At 42.5% G+C, this 21,418-nt stretch overlaps 1 protein-coding gene across 5 annotated transcripts in view; it reads left to right on the top strand.

Moving 5' to 3' along the window:
• Positions 1–20,261, top strand: part of Vopp1 (vesicular, overexpressed in cancer, prosurvival protein 1) — a 75,720-nt gene extending 55,459 nt beyond the window's left edge. For all 5 annotated transcript variants that reach the window (XM_017321528.2, XM_017321526.2, XM_030255332.1 and 2 more), the window contains 2 exons: positions 9,954–10,090; positions 17,849–20,261. In XM_017321528.2, the coding sequence (XP_017177017.1) occupies positions 9,964–10,090; positions 17,849–18,039 (318 nt within the window). In that variant the 5' untranslated portion in view covers positions 9,954–9,963 and the 3' untranslated portion in view covers positions 18,040–20,261. The remainder of the gene's footprint in view (positions 1–9,953; positions 10,091–17,848) is intronic.
• The last annotated feature ends 1,157 nt before the right edge of the window (positions 20,262–21,418 follow it).

The following is a 21,418-nucleotide window of genomic DNA, read 5'->3' as shown; positions in this document are numbered from 1 at the left end:
TCCCTAATGAAATAAATACACACACACATACACAGAGAGCCTTTATATTTTTATATGCCTTAAACAGCTCGATGGCTGGGCCACTTCCTAACCTGCACATGGCTGATCTGCCTCCCTCTGATATTCCCAAGTTACTACTTAGTAAAATATATATTCTATCTTAGCTACCCTGGGACCACTCTTCCCCAGGTCCTACATGGTGGTGACCTCTCTGTCCCCTGACTTCTCAGGCATAGCATCTTTCCTGTCTTCTTGGCATGATGGATCATCGTCTTCCTCCCTCAGTCCCATGCCCGACATCCTATATGCTCAATTTCTCCAAATAGCTAAAGCTTAACAGAGGTATTTAATGGTTAGACATACATCTTTAATTTTTTGTTAACACGAATTGACTATTAAAAACACAGGAATCTTAATCATCAAACATACATTATCCTTAAGTCCTATCATTCTTTTATTTTATCATAAAAATCAATTCTTGATCCAAAGTTTATTTTAACCTTTTTTAAACCAAAAACATAGCCTCATATTTTATAAGACATTTCATTCCTTTTTTTAAAATTTTATTTCTCTAAACAAGAGTTGAATTCAAGGTATACACATGCCATACTGTAGCAAATTAAGATTTGCTTAACTTTGCAGACTGTTAACTATCAAACATTTTTTGTTGTAAGTTTTGAGTAATATTTCCAATTAAAATTTTACAGTTTTTTTAATTGTTCCCCCCTTCCCTCCAATGGTCTTACAGTTCCTGAGAGGAAGAAAATTTACATTTCAGCAAGAGCTTTAAAGATACACCTGACTTTGAATGGGAGAAAAAATTGAAAACAAAAATTAAGAAAGAAGCAAGCATTTAAAAAACTAAACATATGAAATCACTTTTAGACAACTTATCCTTGATATATATAAAGCTTTCTGATTAAAAAAATTAAATACTATGAGATACAACAGTAACAAATAAATTTAACACTTGCTCTAGGAAATTTTCTTTATGAGGGAGTGTTAGGCAATGTCTATTTTTATTGAGATCTTTATAAGATAGAGAGAGAGAAAGAGAAAGAGAGAGAGAGAGCGCGCAGCATTTTCACTGTTACATAGGTGGGCATCTTTCCTATTCTTAGTTTTTTCTCCCAAAATTTTTGAGGTCTCATGCAGTTATGTCCTGATTACATACAACCAGCTAGGAAGAGTGACCAAATATGCAGATGAGAATCTAATGACCTTGCCTATCTCTTCCTTTCATAAAGGAATACTAATATTTAACAAGCCCATCTTTGGTTAAGCAGGCACAGTATTATTGAGAAGTTTTTTAAAAAGTTTTTGTGATACTTTGAATGAGAATGGCCCCCATAGGCTTATATATTTAAATGATTGAGTCCCAGTTAGTAGAAACTGTTTGGGCAGGATTAGGAGGTGTGGCCTTGTTGGAAGAAGTAGGGGTTGACTATGAGATTTCAAAAGGCCAAGCTGAGTATTTCTCTCTGTCTTTGGATCAGGATATAAACCTCTCATCTACTTGGCATGTATGTCTGCTTTCTGGGATAATCATGGATTAACCCAAATCCTTAACCAATTTGTGTGTGTCTAAAGAGGAAGGCTAACAATATAAAAAGCTTAATAAGGTGTTTTGGTTTTTTTTTTTATAAAGATACCAAGCTGCAGAATGATGATAGCATGGTAAACTAGAGACCATTAAACAGAAAACTATGAAAACCAGACAATAGTACTCAAAAAATGTTGGCATCATGTTGTGTCCCCCACCCCAGGTGTCGATCTCTGTAAAACTGAGAAGTAAAAGCAAGAGTATTGAGGCTTTGTGGGACAGAAACAAAGGCAGACCACAGGCATAAGGCAAAGGAGTCCTCAAAACAGGAAGAATGTCCCCTCTCAGATAGGGGAAGCAGGTTTAAAGACAAAGTAGAAATGCAAGCATTAGGACCTAGTGTAGATCCTACCTCCAGCCTCTCTCCTGAGCCACATAGCTAAGGGCTGGGCATTCCCCAAAAAAGGATCTTGTACCTGTGGTCACTCTGAGTGCACATTGTCACATCATTTATACAGTCAGCTGGTCCTTCATCCAGACTAAAAGCCAAACAAAAACTGGATCTTTATTCATATTGTGGTTACATACCCGCCCAGCCATAACATTATTTTTGTTGCTACTTCATAACTATAATTTTCTACTGTTTTGAATCATAATTTAACTATCAGATAGAGAGGCAGAATCAGAAAACCAAGCCTTCTACCGTTTGTATCCCAACTTGGCACAGGAGGACAAAAGAAGGAGCCTCATCATGAGTTTTCTTCACAAGCCTTAAGCCTTCTCAAAGCATCATGTCTTCCTCAACTCTAAGAGTGCTCCCCAACAGGCCTACCCATCATTCCCAAAACAGGATCCTCAAAGTCCTGTCCTTCTCCCTAAGAGAGCTCCTCTAAGAGCCCTAGGAGAGGCCCAAACTTTCTAAAGAGACCTGAGTTCAGTACACAGACTTACCTCCTAGGGGTTTTAGAAGGATTCATCCATTTTGTCTGGCAACACTGAAGTCATTTCAGACCTTTTTGGTTTCAGTGGTCCTGTATTGTTTGCAGGAGGTTCCTCACCTGAAACTTCTCCTTAGACAGGAAGGCTGAGTCCTCTGTTGGTGTGGGAGATCTCACTGGAGCCTCAAATGTGAAAAAGCTACATATTATGCTTTATTAAGTTGAGAACATAGTGAGTCCTCTAGCCAGCTGACCAATAGTAGACTTATACCTGAGATTTTTCGTACAGAGACAAAGGAGGTTAGGGCTTGTTTGTCTGTATTTTAAGTCAAAAAAAAAGGGGGGGCTGCAGTCATATCACACCTAGTGTAGGCTAGAGGGTCTTTATGGTGTAACCATTGATCTTGTAAGACATCACACAAGGCCATTCCTCAAGAGCAGTGATTCTCAACCTTCCAAATGCTGCGACCCTTCAATAAGTTCTTTATGTTGTAGTTACCTCCAACCATAAAATTATTTTTGTTGCTACTTCATAACTGTAATTTTTCTGTTGTTATGAGTCATAGTGTAAATATCAGATAAGCAGGATATCTGATATCTGACCCCTGTGAAAGGGTTGCTCAACCAAAGATGTCATGATCCAAAGGTTAAGAACTACTGCTTTAGAGGAACTAAACTGTTTTTATGTACCACAACCCTTTCTTACCAGGGAACGAGGGCCGTTGTGACGTTGTAAGGAACTTTATCAAGAGAAATGAGAAGACAAATGTTTACAGACAAATGTGGCTCTCAAGAGACAACCTGACCTTTCTTAACCTGTTTCACAATACCCACGCATAGGCTGCTAAAATAGGTAGAACGTAAACTGAACTGAGGATTATTGAAGAGCAACCATACTGTAAAGTGGATGATGACACATCAATACTAGTTTAAGGAAAAAAAGGAAACAGCACAATGGAACATGAGAGACCCAAGTGTACACGCCAGAGGGCTCAGCCAACATCAGGAAGTGCTGTCCTTGGAGTGCATGCACAGTTTCCAAGAACTGAGAACACGGGTTTAGACAGAGTGCCTCAGAAGATCTGTGCTCTACTTTCAATGAAAGTCATGAATCCTAACAATTTTAAAATGCATTGGTGGTTACATCAGAGAGAGAGGAGAAGCGTTTCTGTAGGCTTCAGATGCTGTCTGATGACATTCTTAGCTTTTGGGTTGGTAGAAGGTAGGAATCCAATAAATTTAATACATTCCAAAAGGGTTTCCTCTATCAGTTGCAGGGTGTTAGTCCTGTCACAGAGGTCAGAAATAATACCTATTTAGACACTAAAGCTAGTCCAAGTCATTAGCTTCTGGACCTGCAACATTCCGGCCTCTCCACATCATTACAGTTCTAGTTGATCTCACAGACACAGCTTCTTCACTGGAATTCTCATTCACAAGATCAAGACGTTCAGCAAAACAAGCCAGACTGAGACAAGCATTACATGTGTTCTTTCAGTTGTTCCCTAGATTTACTTATAGACACATAAAAACATTTCCGTACACAGTGTGAAAGAAGACTACAGGAAAGAGATTAGTGGGGTATGAAGGTGTTCCACACACAGGATATAATTGAAAGAGATTGTCTTTATGGGACCCAGCACTATGTACTGGGAAAACACCAACTTAAAATGAAGTAAGTACAACTCTGGAAAAGAAGATGAACTTTTCTGCCCAAACTTCCAAATGTAAGAATTTGTTTATCTCAAAACAAAAAGGAAACACAGCAAAGGACACTTCAGCCTATGGCCTGGATTCAAGGCATGCCCTCATTTAGTAATCTTCTTTCTGAGGCTCAATGGAAGAGGCAGGACTACAGTGCAAAGAACCCTAATCCTAGGAGGAGTCATGGGTATGCATTATATGCAGTATATTAGGGTTATTAGGAATGTCTCTAAAAATGGTTAAACTTGTCAGAATGGGTGTTGAGAAATGAGAGAGAGAGAGAGAGATCTTGTTTGTTTGTTTGTTTGTTTGTTTGTTTTTCGAGACAGGGTTTCTCTGTATAGCCCTGGCTGTCCTGGAACTCAGTTTGTAGACCAGGCTGGCCTCGAACTCAGAAATCCGCCTGCCTCTGCCTCCCGAGTGCTGGGATTAAAGGCGTGCTCCACCATGCCTGGCTGTGAGAGAGAGAGAGAGAGAGAGAGAGAGAGAGAGAGAGAGAGAGAGAGAGATCTTACAGGGATCTATGTGCTTTTGATTTCTAGGCTAGGGCACCTGCTAGTGGTGGGGTAACAGTGAGGCTATGCATGGTGTTTGGCAGTATCTCACACAGACTGAAGCATTTGTGAGTCCCACAACTTTGCTCTTACAAGGCCAGAGTGCCAGCTGCCAAAGAGTTGATTAGGTTATCAGAGTTTCAATTATGGCACAAGTTACAACTGAAGATATAGCCAGAATGCCTAGAAATGGACTCTGAAGTGCCCTAGTCAAAACATAAGCGCCCTTGGCTGACCCATACGTTTCTTCTCTCTGTAAACATTCAGTGCTTAAGATTCCTGGGCTTCTCTAGAAAGACTTCTGTGGCAACCACATTCCTGAAAGGGACAGCTTCCAGTAGACAGGAACTATTAGATTGAGATTGGTGGACACGGCGTGGATGCAGAAAGAGCAGACAGGCATCTCTGGAAGCAAAACTGACCTTTTAATCGGAACAACTGAAGGGTGGAGACTGCACACGGCACAGGGAGCTATGGGTGCATAGGGCAGGAAAGGGGAACTTTGGGGATATAGATTACTTGAGCAGGTCAGTTGCCCTGCAGCCTCGGAGTGGCAGGTACCAGCGGGTGCTTCTATGCTGATCTTATCAGGAGCTTCCTGGATCCCAGCAGGCCACAGGTGTTATCAGAAAAGTTAACTTTAACTGTCTGGATTTTCTCAGTCCATCTGAGGCTTTTAGGCCATTAATCCTTCAGTAACAAGACTCCACAAAACATTTTTTAATTATTTATTCTTGTTTTATATGCATTGGTGATTTTTCCTGTGTGTATGTCTGTGTGAGAAGTTACAGATCCTGGAGTTATAGACAATTGTGAACTGCCATGTGGGTGCTAGAAATTGAACCTGGTGTCCTCTGGGAGAGCAGTCAATGCTCTTACCTGCTGAGCTATCTCTCCAGCCCTGCAGAAAGTTTCTGATACCCTTAATTTCGGAAAATGCTTCAAAGTTTTTGAGTTGGTCTTTGAAGTGAGGTATTTCCAGAATATGAAGTAATAAGCATTTCATGCGGAAGAGGTCTGGGGCTGAGAGAAAAGTCAATGGTATGTTTACTCCTCCTCTTCCTCCTCCTCCTCCTCCTCCTCCACCTTATCCTCATCCTCTTCTTTCTCTTTCTCTTCCTCCCTTCCTCCACCTCCTCCTCTTCTTCTTTTTCTTCCTCTTCCTCCTCTTCTTCTAATCAATTAATTTCTTAATTCTTTTCTCGTATATCACATCCCAACTGCAGTTTCCCCTCCCTCCTCTCCACCCAGTCCTTGCCCCTCTCTCTCAGGCCTACACCTCCTCTGTTTCCCTTCAGATAAGAACAGGCCACCCAGGGACATCAACCAAACATGGCATAACAAGTTACAGTAAGACTAGGTACTACCCCTGTATTAAGGCTGGACAAGGCAACCCAGTAGGAGGAAGAGGGTCCCAAAAGCAGGCAGAAGAGTCAGAGACAGGCTCTGCCCCCCCCCTGTTGGGAGCCCCACAAAGAAAAGGCCCACCTTGTTTGTTGGTTCAGTCTCTGTGAGTCCCTATGAGCCCTGCTTAGTTGATTCAGTGGGCCTTGTTCTTATGGTGTCCTTGACCCCTCTGGCTCCTATAAACATTTCTCTCCCTCTTCTCTGGGGTTCCTCTGGCACTCTCTGATCTTTGGCAGTGAGTATCTGTATCTGTTCCTATCAGTTGCTGGATGAAGTTTCTGATTGTGCTGGGCTCCAGTATTGTGGTTTGGAAGAGAATGCATTTAAGAGGCCCTGCCACCTGTAAAATCTTAAGCTGAGAGTTTGTTTGTTTATTTGGTTTGTTTTTATTTACAGTCCAAAAGCTGCCTCCCCTCCTGGTCCCCCTCACAGATTTTCCCCCTTCTCCCTCCCCCTATCTTCTGAGAGGGTGTCCCCTTGCCAGGTATCTCTCCAGCCCGGGGCATCAAGTCTCTACAAGGTTAGTAGAATCCTCTCCCACTGGGGCCAAACAGAGCAGCCCTGTTGGGGAAGGTTTGAATTAAGTTGTCACATTTTGGAACTGTGGCTGTTTGTATCCTTCATTAACATTGTGAAGCACATGTTGCCAAATGGAAAGGAAGAGGTTCCCATACCTCTCCTGGAATGGATCCAGGCCACAGGGTCTTGTGTCATTGCTGCCAGTCACCAGGACATTGCAGAATGGAGAACTTCCCCCCATTAAAAGAGGAATTGAAAAGGCAAACTAAAATAAAGAAACTGGATTACTTCTGACTTCATTTACAAAATGAAAACAACTTCTCCCAGTCAGTCCTTGGAAAGCTTGCCATCTATGCTGCACAACAGAAGAGACTGCAGTGTGTGACCTGCATAAGGGTCAGAATCCTTTAAAAATGACTTTCTCATTAATTGCCACAACTCTTGCCCAGGCAACATGCAGTTCATTTTCCTGGCCTTTTGTCGGCTCCCCTTTTAGGAGTAAGTCCTGAGGCTAATTTTTCAATAAGGAATAGATCTGTTACTGTGTGATACCAAAGCCACAAGTTGGCCTCCTGCCAAGTGACTCTGTCCTGTGCTTGCTTCTGAAGTGTAAGGTACAGTGTCGATTTTCATCTAGGAGAGAAAAGGTCCATCTGGCAGGGTAACCAGCATCTAAGCCTTTTCTCATGCTGAAGACCAGAGAGCCAGGCCTGTTAGGGTGACCAGCAGCGTCAACTGAGAAAGTGAATCTATGCATATCCCACCTGTCTACACGTTTCCCAAAGTACACAGATATGTATTGTGGGACTTAACACTGAAGGCAAGATAATTAGCTCTAAGAGGCAAGTCCAGCTGGGCCTGGTGGCACTGACCTGTAGTCTCAGCTCCCTAGGAGGCTAAGGCAGGTGAGTTCTATGTTCAAAACCTGCTTGGAATACAGAATGCATTCATGTCAGCTTGAGTAAGGTAATGAGACTCTACCTGAAAGTTAAAAAAAAAGGTAAAATGGGCCGAGGATATAGGACTGTACTTGTAAAGATGGGGAAAGAGTGGAAAGGGAGAGTGGGGGGAAGACAGAGACAGTCACACAGACAGATAGACAGACAGACACATACAGAGAGAGACAGATAGACACAGAGAGAGGACGGGGAGGGAGGGGGAAAGAGAGAGACAGAGAGACAGAGAGAGAGAGAACCCTTTGTGATTCCTGCATTCTTGCTGATGAGTTTCTTGGCTTCTCCAGACCTCTGAACCCATTTCCTGAGTCCGGCCAGAGCCAACTCTGGCATGTCTTCACTGAGCTTGCTGTTCTCTAGGTCTCTTCACCTGTGCCATTCTTCTCACAAGACTTCCTATTCTCCCTCTTCCTGTCTTTTAGAACCTACCTCAAATATAGCTGAAAGAGAATACTTGTTCTTTATTTGAGGGGGAGCTTTTTGAGACAGGGTTTCTCTATAATACTGTCCTGGTACTCACTCTGTAGAACAGATCTCGAACTCAGAGATCCACCTGCCTTTGCCTCCTAAGTGCTGAGATTGCTACCACCACTAGACTTATTTGTTCGTTCTTATCTACAATTGATATCTTAGTGTATATCTCCCAGTGCAGTGACTTATACACTTAAAGTAAAATGATGAATTTTGATACACGTAATATATCACACAGGTCTATTCTTCCAGTCTTCATTTTTCTTGTCATTTGTTATGAATAAAGAGTTGTATACATTTGCCATTCAGTTTTCACCGCTTCTATTAAAACTGCAGTTCACTGAGGTATGGGGAAGGGCCTTACCTACTGTCTTAGGATTTCTACTGCTGGGATAAAACACTGTGACTTAAAGCAGCCTGGGGAGAAAGGAAGGGACTTATTTCATCTTACAACTCTCAGGCCATACTCCATCACTGAAGGAGGTCAGGGCTGGAGCTGAAGCAGATGCCATGAAGGGACACTGTTTACTGGCTGGATCCTCGTGGCTTTCTCTGCCTGCTTCTTTATATAGCCCAGGTCCAACTGCCCAGGAGTGGCACTGCCCATTGTTCACTTGTTCCTCCCGCATCAAGCAATCAAGAAAATACCCTGTAGATTTACCTATAGAGAATCTGATGGACACATTTTCTCAATTAATATTCCCTCTTCCCAAAATATGTCTGGATTCGTGTCAAATTGGTAAAAACCAACCAACATACCTACTTTACCCCCGGTGGACATCAAAGGTGCCGAACAGTTACTTGTCAAATAAATAATAAATTGAAAGAACAAAGAGACTATAATTTCAGCCCTTTCCTGAGTCATCTCTGCCTGTGTCTGTTTTAAATTCCTGCTCAGTATTCCAAGATTATCTGGCAAGTGCCTATTGACTATTGGCCTTCTCCATAGTCACATTACTATTCTCAAAGGTCAATCATATATTCTTGTCTTCAACTTTTTCTTATTATATTGTCTGATGTCATTAGCTATGACCAACCCTGCTGTGTCAAGACCCAGAGTATGGGCATGTTGTATGGAGTTCTAGAAAGTTACATGGGCCAGAGCTGAAGAAGAATTTATCAGTATTGCCTGGAAGTGGCCTTTAGTGATGATCTACTAGAGAATCTTAGATGGTTTAGACCAATGTCTTATCTGTAAAGCTCACACTTCCTTTGCCTGATAGGCATTAGGATCAAAAGATGGAGAGTAAACTACAATGTTACAGCCCAGAGTTTCCTTAGTATTCTTCTATTTTGATGACTGTGTTCCTCTATCTCCCTATATTTCCCTAGTGATTAAGCAAGTGCTCTAGATGCTTTTTTTAATTATTAAATGTTCAGCTAATTATGTAGAAAGGTGTTAGGAAGGATAAATGTAGATTTATGTGGCTTTGAAGTGAAGCATTGGAAATGTTGAAACAGTAACAGAGACTAGATTTGGCAATGTCTTCTGTTTAGACTAAAATGTTGTATTCGAAACCAATCACCTGTAGCCGCTGTGATACAGATTTTTTTATTTTTTTCAAGCCTCTCAGTGTTAATAGCTTCTATTCTGGGGATACCTCAGAGGTTTGCAGGATGAGTGTCTCACTGCTGCTGTCCACAAGAGAAGGGTCCCAAGGTGAAACAATCAAAAGACACCCAAAGTTAGTTGCATGTCCTCATGGCTGGAGACTTCTCACAGATTTCTGGATCTCTGTGCTTTACCATTGGGGAGTGGTGTTCCGAGCCCCTGGAGAATCCTCAGGCATTTTTGTCGCAGTTCTCTAGCCTGACTTTAGCCTATGTCTTGAACTCTGACACATGTCTGTGTTCTTTGCAGGTTCCTGCTGATGATGGGTGTGCTGTTCTGCTGTGGTGCCGGTTTCTTCATTCGCCGGCGCATGTATCCGCCACCACTCATTGAGGAGCCCACATTCAATGTGTCCTATACCAGGCAGCCACCAAATCCTGCTCCAGGTCAGTTAGTCTCATCGTTGTCTGTCCTCCTTGTAATCTGAGTGACCTCTTCAGACATCACTTATGCCCCAGAGTGTGCTAGAAGAGATAAATCAGGCTACTTGATCATTTAAGTTCTGATGTGCAACTTGATTGTTTGTTCCTGCTGGTCGCAATGCAATATATTGTGAGTGTATCATCTGGTGTTCTTATTTTGTTACTGATGTACTTTCTGGGGCCCTGCCCTAGCTGTTCTTTCTTCTTGGTTTTCTCTTGAGGTAGCAGACAGGGAAAGAATATCAAGGTGGGCAAAACTTGGTCTTTAGAGATTTTTAGGGTTGCTGTTTAATAATAAAACGTGTACTATCTAAAAGTCTAGATCACTTTACTGCTATCGCTGTCCTGCCTGAATTCCTCTGAAGCCAGAAACTGCAGTATTGGCCTCAGAGGTTTAGTACTTCATCATCAAATAGCATCGAGGGATTAAGTAAAGGATTAATTCCTAGGGCCTTTGACCTCTTGTCTGGAAGCTTCTCACTTGTCAGGCTTGGGGGAGGTTTGGAATAATAAACTTCTATTGAACCAAGAGAAGACAGTCACACTCACTGAAAGAAAAACTTTTGCACAACCAAATATGAATAAACTCACATAATTTCTTACACACATTCATGTCTTTCCATTAAAACCAACTGAGTTCACCTTATATACTTACCTCATAATTAGATACTTAACGGACACACACGTCCATACTTAACATATGTTTATGGAGCAAAAGACCAAGCGCCAGTGCAGAAAGAACTCACTCATTCTGGACGAAAAATGAGTTCCAATCTTTATTTCATAGAGAAAGGAAACACTTCTACACTTTCATTGCTAAATGAATTAAGCCTGAGTCTATAAGAAAATGTTCTCTTTAGTAAAACTAAGCCTGCCTTGCTATTAAGAAAAGACCTGTTCTTTCCCATGGTAAGGAAAAGCCTGCCTGATCCTTTTGCTCTGTCTGCAGCTTCTCTTTTTCCTCTTTCCCTCTGCATTCTACATACTGCTCTCCTAATTTTTTAATCTGCCTTATAATTTCTGAGTTATTCCTCTTTCTTCCTCTTTCCCTCAGTGTTTTATACACTGATCTCTTAATTTTTTAAGTTGCCTTATAACTTCTAAGTTATTCTACTCTGCATTCTCCTTCTAATCTTGCTCCTCTTGCTCTGATGTGACAATGATAATGTCCTTACTCTCAGTGCCTTTACTTCCAATGCTGTGCTTGCCAAGAGATCACAGGGTTTTTCCAAACATCCCTCTCTTTTACAAACGTTCACTATAAATTCAAATCATATATTTAGTAAGACATATACAAGAGAGAATGTTTACATGCATATTCAGTAACAGTAATTAATTGTAGAGCAGCAGTAAACACCTTCATAGAAGTTACCAATGGCCTGTAGAACATATTACCCGAAGCAATGTTTCAATATCAAAGAGAATTAGCTATTTCTTTGTTCTTAAAAGACAATTTTTCCTTAACTGTATAAATCTCCCCCATATTATACTAGTTGGTGCTGCCTCCCCTCAAGACACAGGCTGGTATAGGGGTTTTGACAGTGTCTCTGAGGTCCCCTTGCTTGGAAGGAGCCATCTGTACATAGAGAGTTGCACGGTGCCAGAAGGCAGAGTAGACAGGCACTGCTCATCCTGGTTCTGAACTAAAGATTCTATGTTTCATAAATTTGAGGGCCAATATGTTGATTGCATTCACACCACTGTGCTCCCAGGCACACTGCTGGATTTCCAGCCACACTGCTGTGCTCCCAGATATGCTTCTCTGCTCCCAGTCACGTTGCTGTGCTCCCAAGAACGCTGCTCTGCTCCCAGTCATGCTGCTGTGTTCCCAGGCACACTGCTGTGCTCCCAGTCATGCTGCTGTGCTCCCAGGCACACTGCTGTGCTCCCAGTCATGCTGCTGTGCTCCCAGGCACACTGCTCTGCTACTAGGAACACTGCTGTGCTCCCAGGCACACCACAGGTAGATGACTGGACCGTTCTTTCCTTTTGCAACATTTCTATTATACAGAACAAGTAAGTCCAATAGATCTACTCAACATCTTATGGACTATAATGAACAAAACTATAGTTAAAAATATGCTTGGAAAAAGTTCACTTAGAGATTAGGACTAATGTATTCTTATTATATATACAAATACTAATAGTAAGTTAGACGACAGAGGTCTGTAGGATACATTGTAATATGGGCCATGGTGATTTCATAGGTGTTACCTTCAGACCCATCAGGTTTCATGCAATAAATAAGCACAGTATTTAATTTGTCCATCATGTTTAAATCAGAATCAAAGAGTGGGAAGGTTGAATGTAACAGGTATTGTAGCCTGTCTTGCTTTCTTGGTGACATGCTCAAGATGCAAAGAGAATTGTTCTTCTATCTGACACTTGGCAGAGTTTTCCCTTCCAAAAGATCTTTCTTTAATATTTTTAGGATTATCACCAAGAAAGATGTGAATGTATATTTTCCATATGAGTTTACTGGGAGCCACACCTTCAATTTTCACTGCAGTTTGGCATCATTTTGTATTCATACATTCATCTTATTATTTTAACTCTGCTCCTTTGGAACTTAAAACACAAATTTCCATTTAAAACATTAAGTGACTTCATGTTAAAACCATTCGTGAGTGGCTTTCATCTGGATCCATCACTCTTGGATAGAGAAAGGGCGTGCAGGACACATGTCCTTCCTGTCTAGAACTGGCCCAGTGACAGGACTGATGCTCCTGTAGTCATCCAAACTAGAGCCAATGTGGTGAGCAGGTGATAAACTGAGAGCCACACTTTGGTCTGTGCAGCTCACCTTGAGTGCCCTGTGGTATCCGAGTATTGCCAGAGGAGAATGCATCATGGCCACTCACATGTCTTGTTTTTGAAAGCAATAAACCCTGTCTCTGGAACTTTGGTCTCACTTTGGCTACACCCAGTAAATCAAAATATCTTACCAAATTTTATTTCAGACCTGTATTTTTCCTGAGAAACACTTGTTGCCTTTTTTCCTACAGTTCATAGTCTCACTGTGGCCATCTCTGTCTTCTAAGAAGAAAAGGAACATGTAGTGGAGCTAAAAACTACAACTCAGCACTCTGAATCCAGCTTTGAGGACAGAAACCTGATTATCTAGATACTGCTCACTGTTGATTTAGCATTCACTTTCCAACACTTAATTTTGTAGCTGAAGAGCTCAACTCTTTCACACTCCGTATGCATACTGAGTTCCTAAGCACCCCCATGCACATTTCATGACTTACACCCAAGTGACATAGCCCAAAGCATTCACACAAATGACCTTATCAGCCATCTACATCTAAGTTTCATCCCTGCAGATTTAACCAACTACAAGTCAGAAGTATATGAAGAAATGTTATATCCATTCTGTGCGTGCATAGATTGTTTTTGTAACATTATTTCATAAACAATATAGTATTAAGAGATATTTGTATAATACTTACATTTCTCTAAAATCTTGAATAATCAAGAGTTCATTTAATACACACACACATACACACACACACACACACACACACACACACACACACATATATATATATGTTTGTGGTTATAAACTGTGCCATTTGATACAAGAAACTTGGGCATTTGCAGATTGGGCTACCTATAACAGGTTCTAGATGCCAAAGATGCCTATGTATAGTTGCTGTACTGGCTAGTGTTACATCAACTTGACACAAGCTAGAGTTATCAGAGAAGTGAGAGCTTCAGCTGAGAAAATGCTTCATAAGATCTGCCTGTAGGCAAACCAGTAGGGCATTTTCTTAATTAGTTATTTACTGGGAAGGGACCAGCCCATTGTGGGTTGTACTATCCCTGAGCTTGTGTCCTGAATTCTGTAAGAAAGCAGGCTGAGCAAGCCATAAGGAACACACCAGTAAGCAGCACTCCTCCATGACCTCTGCATCAGTTCCTGCCTCCAGGTTCCTGCTCTGTATAAGTTCCTGTCCTGATTGCCTTTGGTGATGAACTGTGATATGGAAGCATAAGCTGAACAAAGCCTTTCCTCCTGAAGTGGCTTTGGTCATGCTGTTTCTTTCTTTAAAAAAAAAAATTTATTAGATATTTTCTTTATTTACATTTCAAATGTTATCCCCTTTCCTGGTTTCCCATCCAAAAACTCCCTATCCCCGTTCCCCTCCCCCTGCTCCCCAACTCACCCACTCCCACTTCCTGGCCCAGGCATTCCCCTACACTGGGCCTCTCCTCCCATTGATGACCAACTAGGCTATCCTCTGCTACATATGCAGCTAGAGCCACAAGTCCCTCCGTGTGTTTTCTTTGATTGGTGGTTTAGTCCCAGGGAGCTCTGGAGGTACTGGTTAGTTCATATTGTTGTTCCTCCTATGAGGCTGCAAACCCCTGCAGCTCTTTAGGTCATTTCTCTAGCTCCTTCATTGGGGACCCTGTGCTCAGAAGCTTGGAATACTCAAGGTACAATTCGAAAAACACATGAAACTGAAGAAGAAGGACGACCAAAGTGTAGATACTTTGATCCTTCTTAGAAGGGGGAACAAAATACTCTTGAAAGAAGTTACAGAGACAAAGTGTGAAGCAGAGACTGAAAGAATGACCATCCAGAGACTGCTCCACGTAGGGATCCATCCCGTATACAATCACCAAACCTAGATACTATTGTGGATGCTAACAAGAGCTTGCAGACAGGAGCCTTATATAGCTGTGTCCTGAAAGGCTCTGCCAGTACCTGACAAAGACAGAAGGTCATGGTGTTTCATCACAGCAGTAGTAACCCTAATTAGGACAGTTGCTAACCATAATAGAAGCAATGTTGGGGTGCTTTTAAACCAAGTGAACTGAAAAACGTCACCTGGCATTCAGAAGTAGGCACATGCACTGAAGCTGAGCTGGGGAGGGGTTACAGACAAGATTAGTGGATGAGACTGTGTGGCGGTGACATCTCATCAGACTCTTAAAAATGTCAGTAGAGACTCATAAGCTTCAGTTTTAACTAGCTACTTTAATCCCAGTGGGTGTAAGACTCTACATCAGGAGGGACACCAAGCTTTTTGGGTTTTTGTTTGTTTGGTTTTGGTTTTTTGTTTGTTTGGGTTTTTTTTTTTTTTTTCTGCCTGTGAAAACATCAAAGGCCATTTGTCAATCTGCCAATCGGGGGATGCCAAGGAGTAAGGACTACTGAGTGTCCTACCTCTTAGATCGGTCTTGTGTTCATGTGATTAAGAGACTGGGGGAGGTGAGGATTTACACACCACATCCATGCTCTGGTGGCACCTGGAGGCATTCAGAAACACAGTGCCCTTATTTTATTCTATAGCCACCCATGTTGCAGACCCTATTGGCATTAAAGGATCCCCATTGCAGGAGACAAGGATTTAGGTCCCTAGCGCCATTTGTTCCAAATTCCTTTTCTAAGAATGTGAGCATGGCAGCACACAGAGGGTGCATGCCTAGTCAATGCTTAAACATAGCACAGATTTTGTGCATTTGTTGTGGGAATCCTCTGGTAATCTAAAGGACAGAAACTAGATTTTAGGGAACTAAAAGTTCAGCATGTTTGAAAAACACTACTCTCTGACTGAGCAACCCAGCCCTCGACTTTTAGAGAAAGGATTTTACAGTATAGCCCAGGCTGACCTTTAAACTCAGTGTGTGGTCCAGGCTTTCTTGAGACTTCAGACCTTCCTACCCCAGCCTGCCCAGTGTTTGGATTTAAGGGATGCACCAACCCATCTTGCAAGCCATCCTTACTAACGAAGAAGGAAAGGCAGATTTTAGAGAATGAATTTCCATTCCCTTGGGCAAGAGATGATAGCAATTTATAGTCTGGCGAGAGAAGGAGCTTTCAGTGCTGTTTGAACCAGCATCCATGTGTGGTATCACTGGTGTGGCCACACTGGAAAGGTGCTGCTGATTGGCCCTGAGGAGAATGATCTGGCATCATAGTCCTGGGACCATCCCATGGGCTGAGCAGGGCTTTGCGCTAATAGGAAGGCACAGGAAGACGCCGTGGAGGCTGAGGCTCATGGGTAAAGCTCCTTGTGAAGCTGTCCCACCACGTTTTCAATTGAAAGCCTGGGGTTGATTGGGAATAGATACCAAATAACAGGGAAGGAGAGTTTGGTAAAACGTTCTGAGAATAAAAAAGATGCTGACTGGGATGCCTGAAGTCCGTGAGATTTAGGATGAATCACTGTCCTTTTCACACATCTTCCCTGGCCATGGTCCCTCAGATTAGGCTTCACTCCCTTTGAGATGAGAGCTGTGGTTTTTGCATCAACACTTCCATGCACCTGGAAGTCACTGTTCAGTTTCCCTCTGTGCTTTAGCTCCCTGAACCTTTATTTTCCCGGTTTCAATGTGTGCTTGTCATCCTGCTCTGCAGATTTATCCTGCACAGAGGATATATGGGTTTCCTTGGGAGCTTTTGTTCTTAACCATATTATTTGTGATGCAGTTGGCTGTAGCTCTGAGGTGTTTTTGATTTCCATGGAGCCATGTATGCGTCTGCCTAACTCGCCAGCCTTGTCTCCGAGAGTTTCATACCTGCAGTGACATCTTCTGCTTTTACTTCCCTGAGTATGCGTCTCTGCCTCAATCAGAACTGGATTCGTCTGCTTTCAGTTGTCCTTACTGGGAGCCCAAGCAGCTGACTCGGTCAGAGCCTTAGCACCAGATCTTCCAGCTAAATCAACAGAACTGGGGAGAGGTCTGGACTGTGCACCTCCTGAGAACTGCTGTCCCTATCCCTACCTTGTTGTCTGTCTGGTGGGAGCCTTCAGCTGCTAACCACTAGCATGTTGAAGTCTGGTAGCTGTCAAGTTTCTCTACTAAAGAAGAATGTTCTTGGTAGATATAACTTGCCCATATGTCATCTATTCTGCTTTTTAAGTATTCTAAATGCATCTCCATGTTCAAACATTTTGTAAAATTTTAAGATATCTCCAGCTTGCCAGTTCCTACAAAATCCATGAACTGGTACTCACTGTTAACTTGAGTAGCCATACTGTGGGACATTACAAACACAGCCCAAGCTATATCTCCAGTACAAAGACAACACCCTTCCATATGCTCACCTGTCATAGGCAGTGGGGCCCCTCTTCCTCCTCCTGTGGTCCTCAAGAGCAGAAAGCTAAGTGTATATAATAGCCACTTCCTTCTGCCACAGAAGAAGCAGACATATCTCAGGAAACTACCACGTATACCCACTTGGGCTTGTGGAAGTTACCTACCTGCCTGAGACCTTTGGCCACCCTGGATGACAAATACTCTGCCTTCATAAAATGATGCAGGAATGGAGACCTTCACTTAAGATATAGTGAATTTCCGGCAAATTGTGTTCAAAGTGTAATGGGGCTATGATGAATCTGGCCCAAGAGTCAGCTCTACCAAATTTAGCCACCTTGTTTTTTCCTCTCTCAGAATCTGTGATGGGTATATGTGTGTCCGTAGAATAATCCACCATTCTCTCATTCTCCTGTACTTTATTGTACTCTGAAGACTGATACGACATTTTAGCAATATCTCTCTCCAGAGGAATTGTACCTCCTGAGGGCACAGCCATGTATGTTTCTATTGCTCGTTACCAAATTTAGGTGTTTACTGTCTCAGGAAACGTTCTGTTTCTAATAGACACAATGCAGTGAATGACTGGGCAGGAGGGCCTGGTTGTGTTGAGATGTGCCAGATGATGGGTGTCTCTCTTTTGCACTCAGCGTTTGGATATCTGTCTTTCAGGAGCACAGCAAATGGGACCGCCATATTACACCGACCCTGGAGGACCCGGGATGAATCCTGTTGGCAATACCATGGCTATGGCTTTCCAGGTCCAGCCCAATTCACCTCACGGAGGCACAACTTACCCACCCCCTCCTTCCTACTGCAACACGCCTCCACCCCCCTATGAACAGGTGGTGAAGGACAAGTAGCAAGATGCTACATCAAAGGCAAAGAGGATGGACAGGCCCTTTTGTTTACCTTCCCATCCTCACCGATACTTGCTGATAGGGTGGTCCAAGGGAAAACTTGGATATTCTCAAAGCAAGCCCAGCTCTCTTTCAAGTCTTTTGTGGAGGACATTTGAATCCACACTGTCTCCTCTGTTGCTTCTGTTTCTGATGTAGTCTGTGCTCTCTGAGAGAGTGTGGCAACAGTCCCTGAGGGTTGATATTCCTAGGGTGTCCAGGGTAGATCCTCGGGAGAGAGGCTAAGGGGAAAGGAAGGCATAGCCTGTGTGTTAGGGGGCAGATAAAGTGGTCAGGCTGAGATAAGACTCACATGATGCAGTAGTTGGCAGTGAACTTCGAAGAGACACTATCCACCATCCCAGCCCATTCTCCTAATAGAAGCTGTGGGGCTGTGTTGTTGATGCTCTTTGGTCTCCACTCACATTTTGAAAATAGGCTTTCCTCTGCAGGAATAGGAAAGACCCAAGTACATATTTGCTTCCACTTAAAAATGAGGGTCAGAACCAGGCCTCAGTTGGACATCTATAGTTAAATAAAGGCCATTAGAGAGGGGAAATCTTTAAGTTAGGGGAAATTCTCTAAATGGAGACATTGCGTTTTATGAATCATCGTCTGGCTTTTCTTTTAGTGCATGTATTGAAGTGAGGGTGTCCTTTGAGATCAGATGGGGAGAGTGAACTCTGCGGGGGGTGGGGTGTCTCTACTCAGAGGGCTCCAACACCCTTTTCTTAGGTAGTTCTGGTGATGGGTTTTATGGGCACTATAGAGCTGAGGGGCACATTAGGCCGGGTAGTTACATTGACCCTTGGAGAGGAAGAGGACAGCCAAAGAAACTCAGCAAAGCAAGACCAGCATTGCTGAGTTAGAGCTAGGGTTGTATGTGATCCCAACAGAGATGTGCTGGCCTCAGAAGAGGGGACGTTTGTGGATAGAGCCGTGAAAACCTACTTAGTTGCACAGATGACATAATCAAAAGTAGAGAAAGAAGTGTAGTTAGAGATGCCATTTCCCAGGTGAGAATCAGAGCTCATCCATAGATTTACAAGTAGTGGCTGGAGTTAACAGTATGGAGTTCTTTTCCCTTGCGTAGTTAGTCACGTTGATGTGTATTTAAACCCAGGTTGAGACCTTGTGTACTAAGAGCAAGGAAGTATAGCTAAGATGTCTAGATTATTTATATGTAGTATGGTGGGGAGTGGGGCTGCAAGGAAGGGGGCTGACATTGTAAATGAGAAAATCAGAGCCATTTGATAAACTGTTACTTGTTGGATCAGGCATCCAAAAGTGTCTCTTGAGTGGACATTGAGTATTCTTTACCACCTACAAGACCAGGAGGCATGGTGTCATTCTCCATTGGGGTATTTATATGAGGTAGAGGTTCAGGAATCGACAGTAGCTGTGTGGGCTTAGTTTAAGGACTGAAAGCATAGGGACTGGTAGACAGTTTCATAGGAAACTGCGGGGAAGGAATGGATACCTTTAAAGACAGTTTGTGGATGCAGATGCTGCCACCCATCATTGAGCACCCTTGTGTCTCTGGCTTCCTGTCACTGGATCCAGTACCCCTCCATGCTTGGGTCCTTGTTTTACATAAGACAACAAAGCACAATGTCTGCTGTTTACAATCAAGACGACTACATGGTCCAAACATTTCTTCTCTCTTCTATCACTTGTGGCTTTAACTTCCATTTCCTCCGTTCCTTTTTAAAATCAAGAAGCACAGTCAGAGCTGCCCCTGGGATTGCATCAGGGAACGGCTGATCAAGGCATTCAGTGTCCATGACTAAATCTTATCTTTTTGATAGCAAATCCTTTTAAGAAACTGAACAATTGCTAAGGCTCAGCAATTTTATACTCCAATGTCTGTGTAAGGTAAATTTTGTTTGCCATTGAGCCCACATTGGAATTCCTTCTGACGTCAACACTGACAATGCCTATGGAAATTGCACTTCTGGGTATATGTCCCAGCATCCTTGTTTTCTTATGTTTGGTGAGTAAGGCTCACCCCTTCCAGCAGCTCTACTTCTGTGTGCTGAGGTCCTGTAGAGCCGGGGCTTGGGCACAGACATGAGGCAGACTTGTGCATGCTCTTTCTTGGCAACACTTGGCTCATATTTCTTGTTCTCTTTTGATAGAGTCCTGTTTCCTATGTATTTAAAAAATAATAAAAGTGAATTTAGTCATATGCTGTGATTTTTTTGGGGGGGGGAGTGGGACTGGGGAGTGGGAAAGGAGTGGAGATTGAGTTGCTAATGAGAAATTATGTACAATTTATCATGAATTCACATGGGAGGCATGGTAGGGTAGACGATGCTCCCCTCCTACAGAGCTGGAAGTTAAATGTTCCTGAGGAACATATGTTCCTCTTGATCAAATGACATGTTTCGAAAAACCAAGATAGAAAAAAGTTGTCCAAAGCAAGTATAGAAGCAGAGTTACTTACCTCACAGGGGATGGTCATATTGGGGCAGGAAACGTGGCTCTGTTCTACAGTTATTGGCCCTCACTGTAAAGTCCCATTCTAGAACTGAATGTGGTGGTATTCAGAAGTGATATCAACCGGTTAGGGACCTAACCCAAAGGACTCTATGAATGCAGGCGTTCAAGACAGGCTAGATTAGAAAACAGCTCTCTCATCCCAGGACAGCAAGTATCCTCCTCTAGTGTGCAATTTTGCTTTGGGGGCACGACTAATGATTTGGCTGCAACAGGTAAGCTGCATTTTGGTGAATTACTAAATGACAATGTTTTATATTCTCACTTCTTAAAATACTTGTCTTAGACGCCTGACCCCTTCTGTTTGTAGACCCACATTTGGAGTGTTTATTTCAGGGCTATAGCCAGACCATGTTATTTTCATTGAACAATCTGAGAGGCACAAGCTAATACTAGACAAGTTTACAAATTACTTTGTCCTATTGGGGGAATGGGGAAGAGAAGCTTAGGGGGTTATCACAGCCCTTCTGCCCAAGAACACATCAAAAGATTGGTGATTCCAGGAGAACAACTAAAACAAAAAAACAAAACAAACAAACAAACTATCTGGTCTTCCCATCTCTTTACTCTGCACTCTGTGGCTGGGCCTTTTATTAATGGACGTTATTCAGTTCTTATTACAAAATAGCCCATCTGACAAGTATATCTGCTCAATACATGGCATTACATGGATTTTTCAAAGGTCTATTTACACTATTTACATATAGTCATCAATAAGGTACAACACACAATGGCCCATTTCATGTTAAAAACCTACTCAGGTTAAAGCATAGCCTCAAAGCAATGCATGAATGTGAAATAGTCTTAAACTCTGTATAAGTGAAGCTGCATGTGGTAATAAGAA

The sequence above is a fragment of the Mus musculus genome, chromosome 6 (genome assembly GCF_000001635.26).
Source record: "Mus musculus strain C57BL/6J chromosome 6, GRCm38.p6 C57BL/6J".
In the NCBI taxonomy this organism is placed as follows: Eukaryota; Metazoa; Chordata; class Mammalia; order Rodentia; family Muridae; genus Mus; species Mus musculus.
The sequence above is the reverse complement of the archived record's forward strand: the minus strand, read 5'-3'. Positions and strand labels throughout refer to the sequence as shown.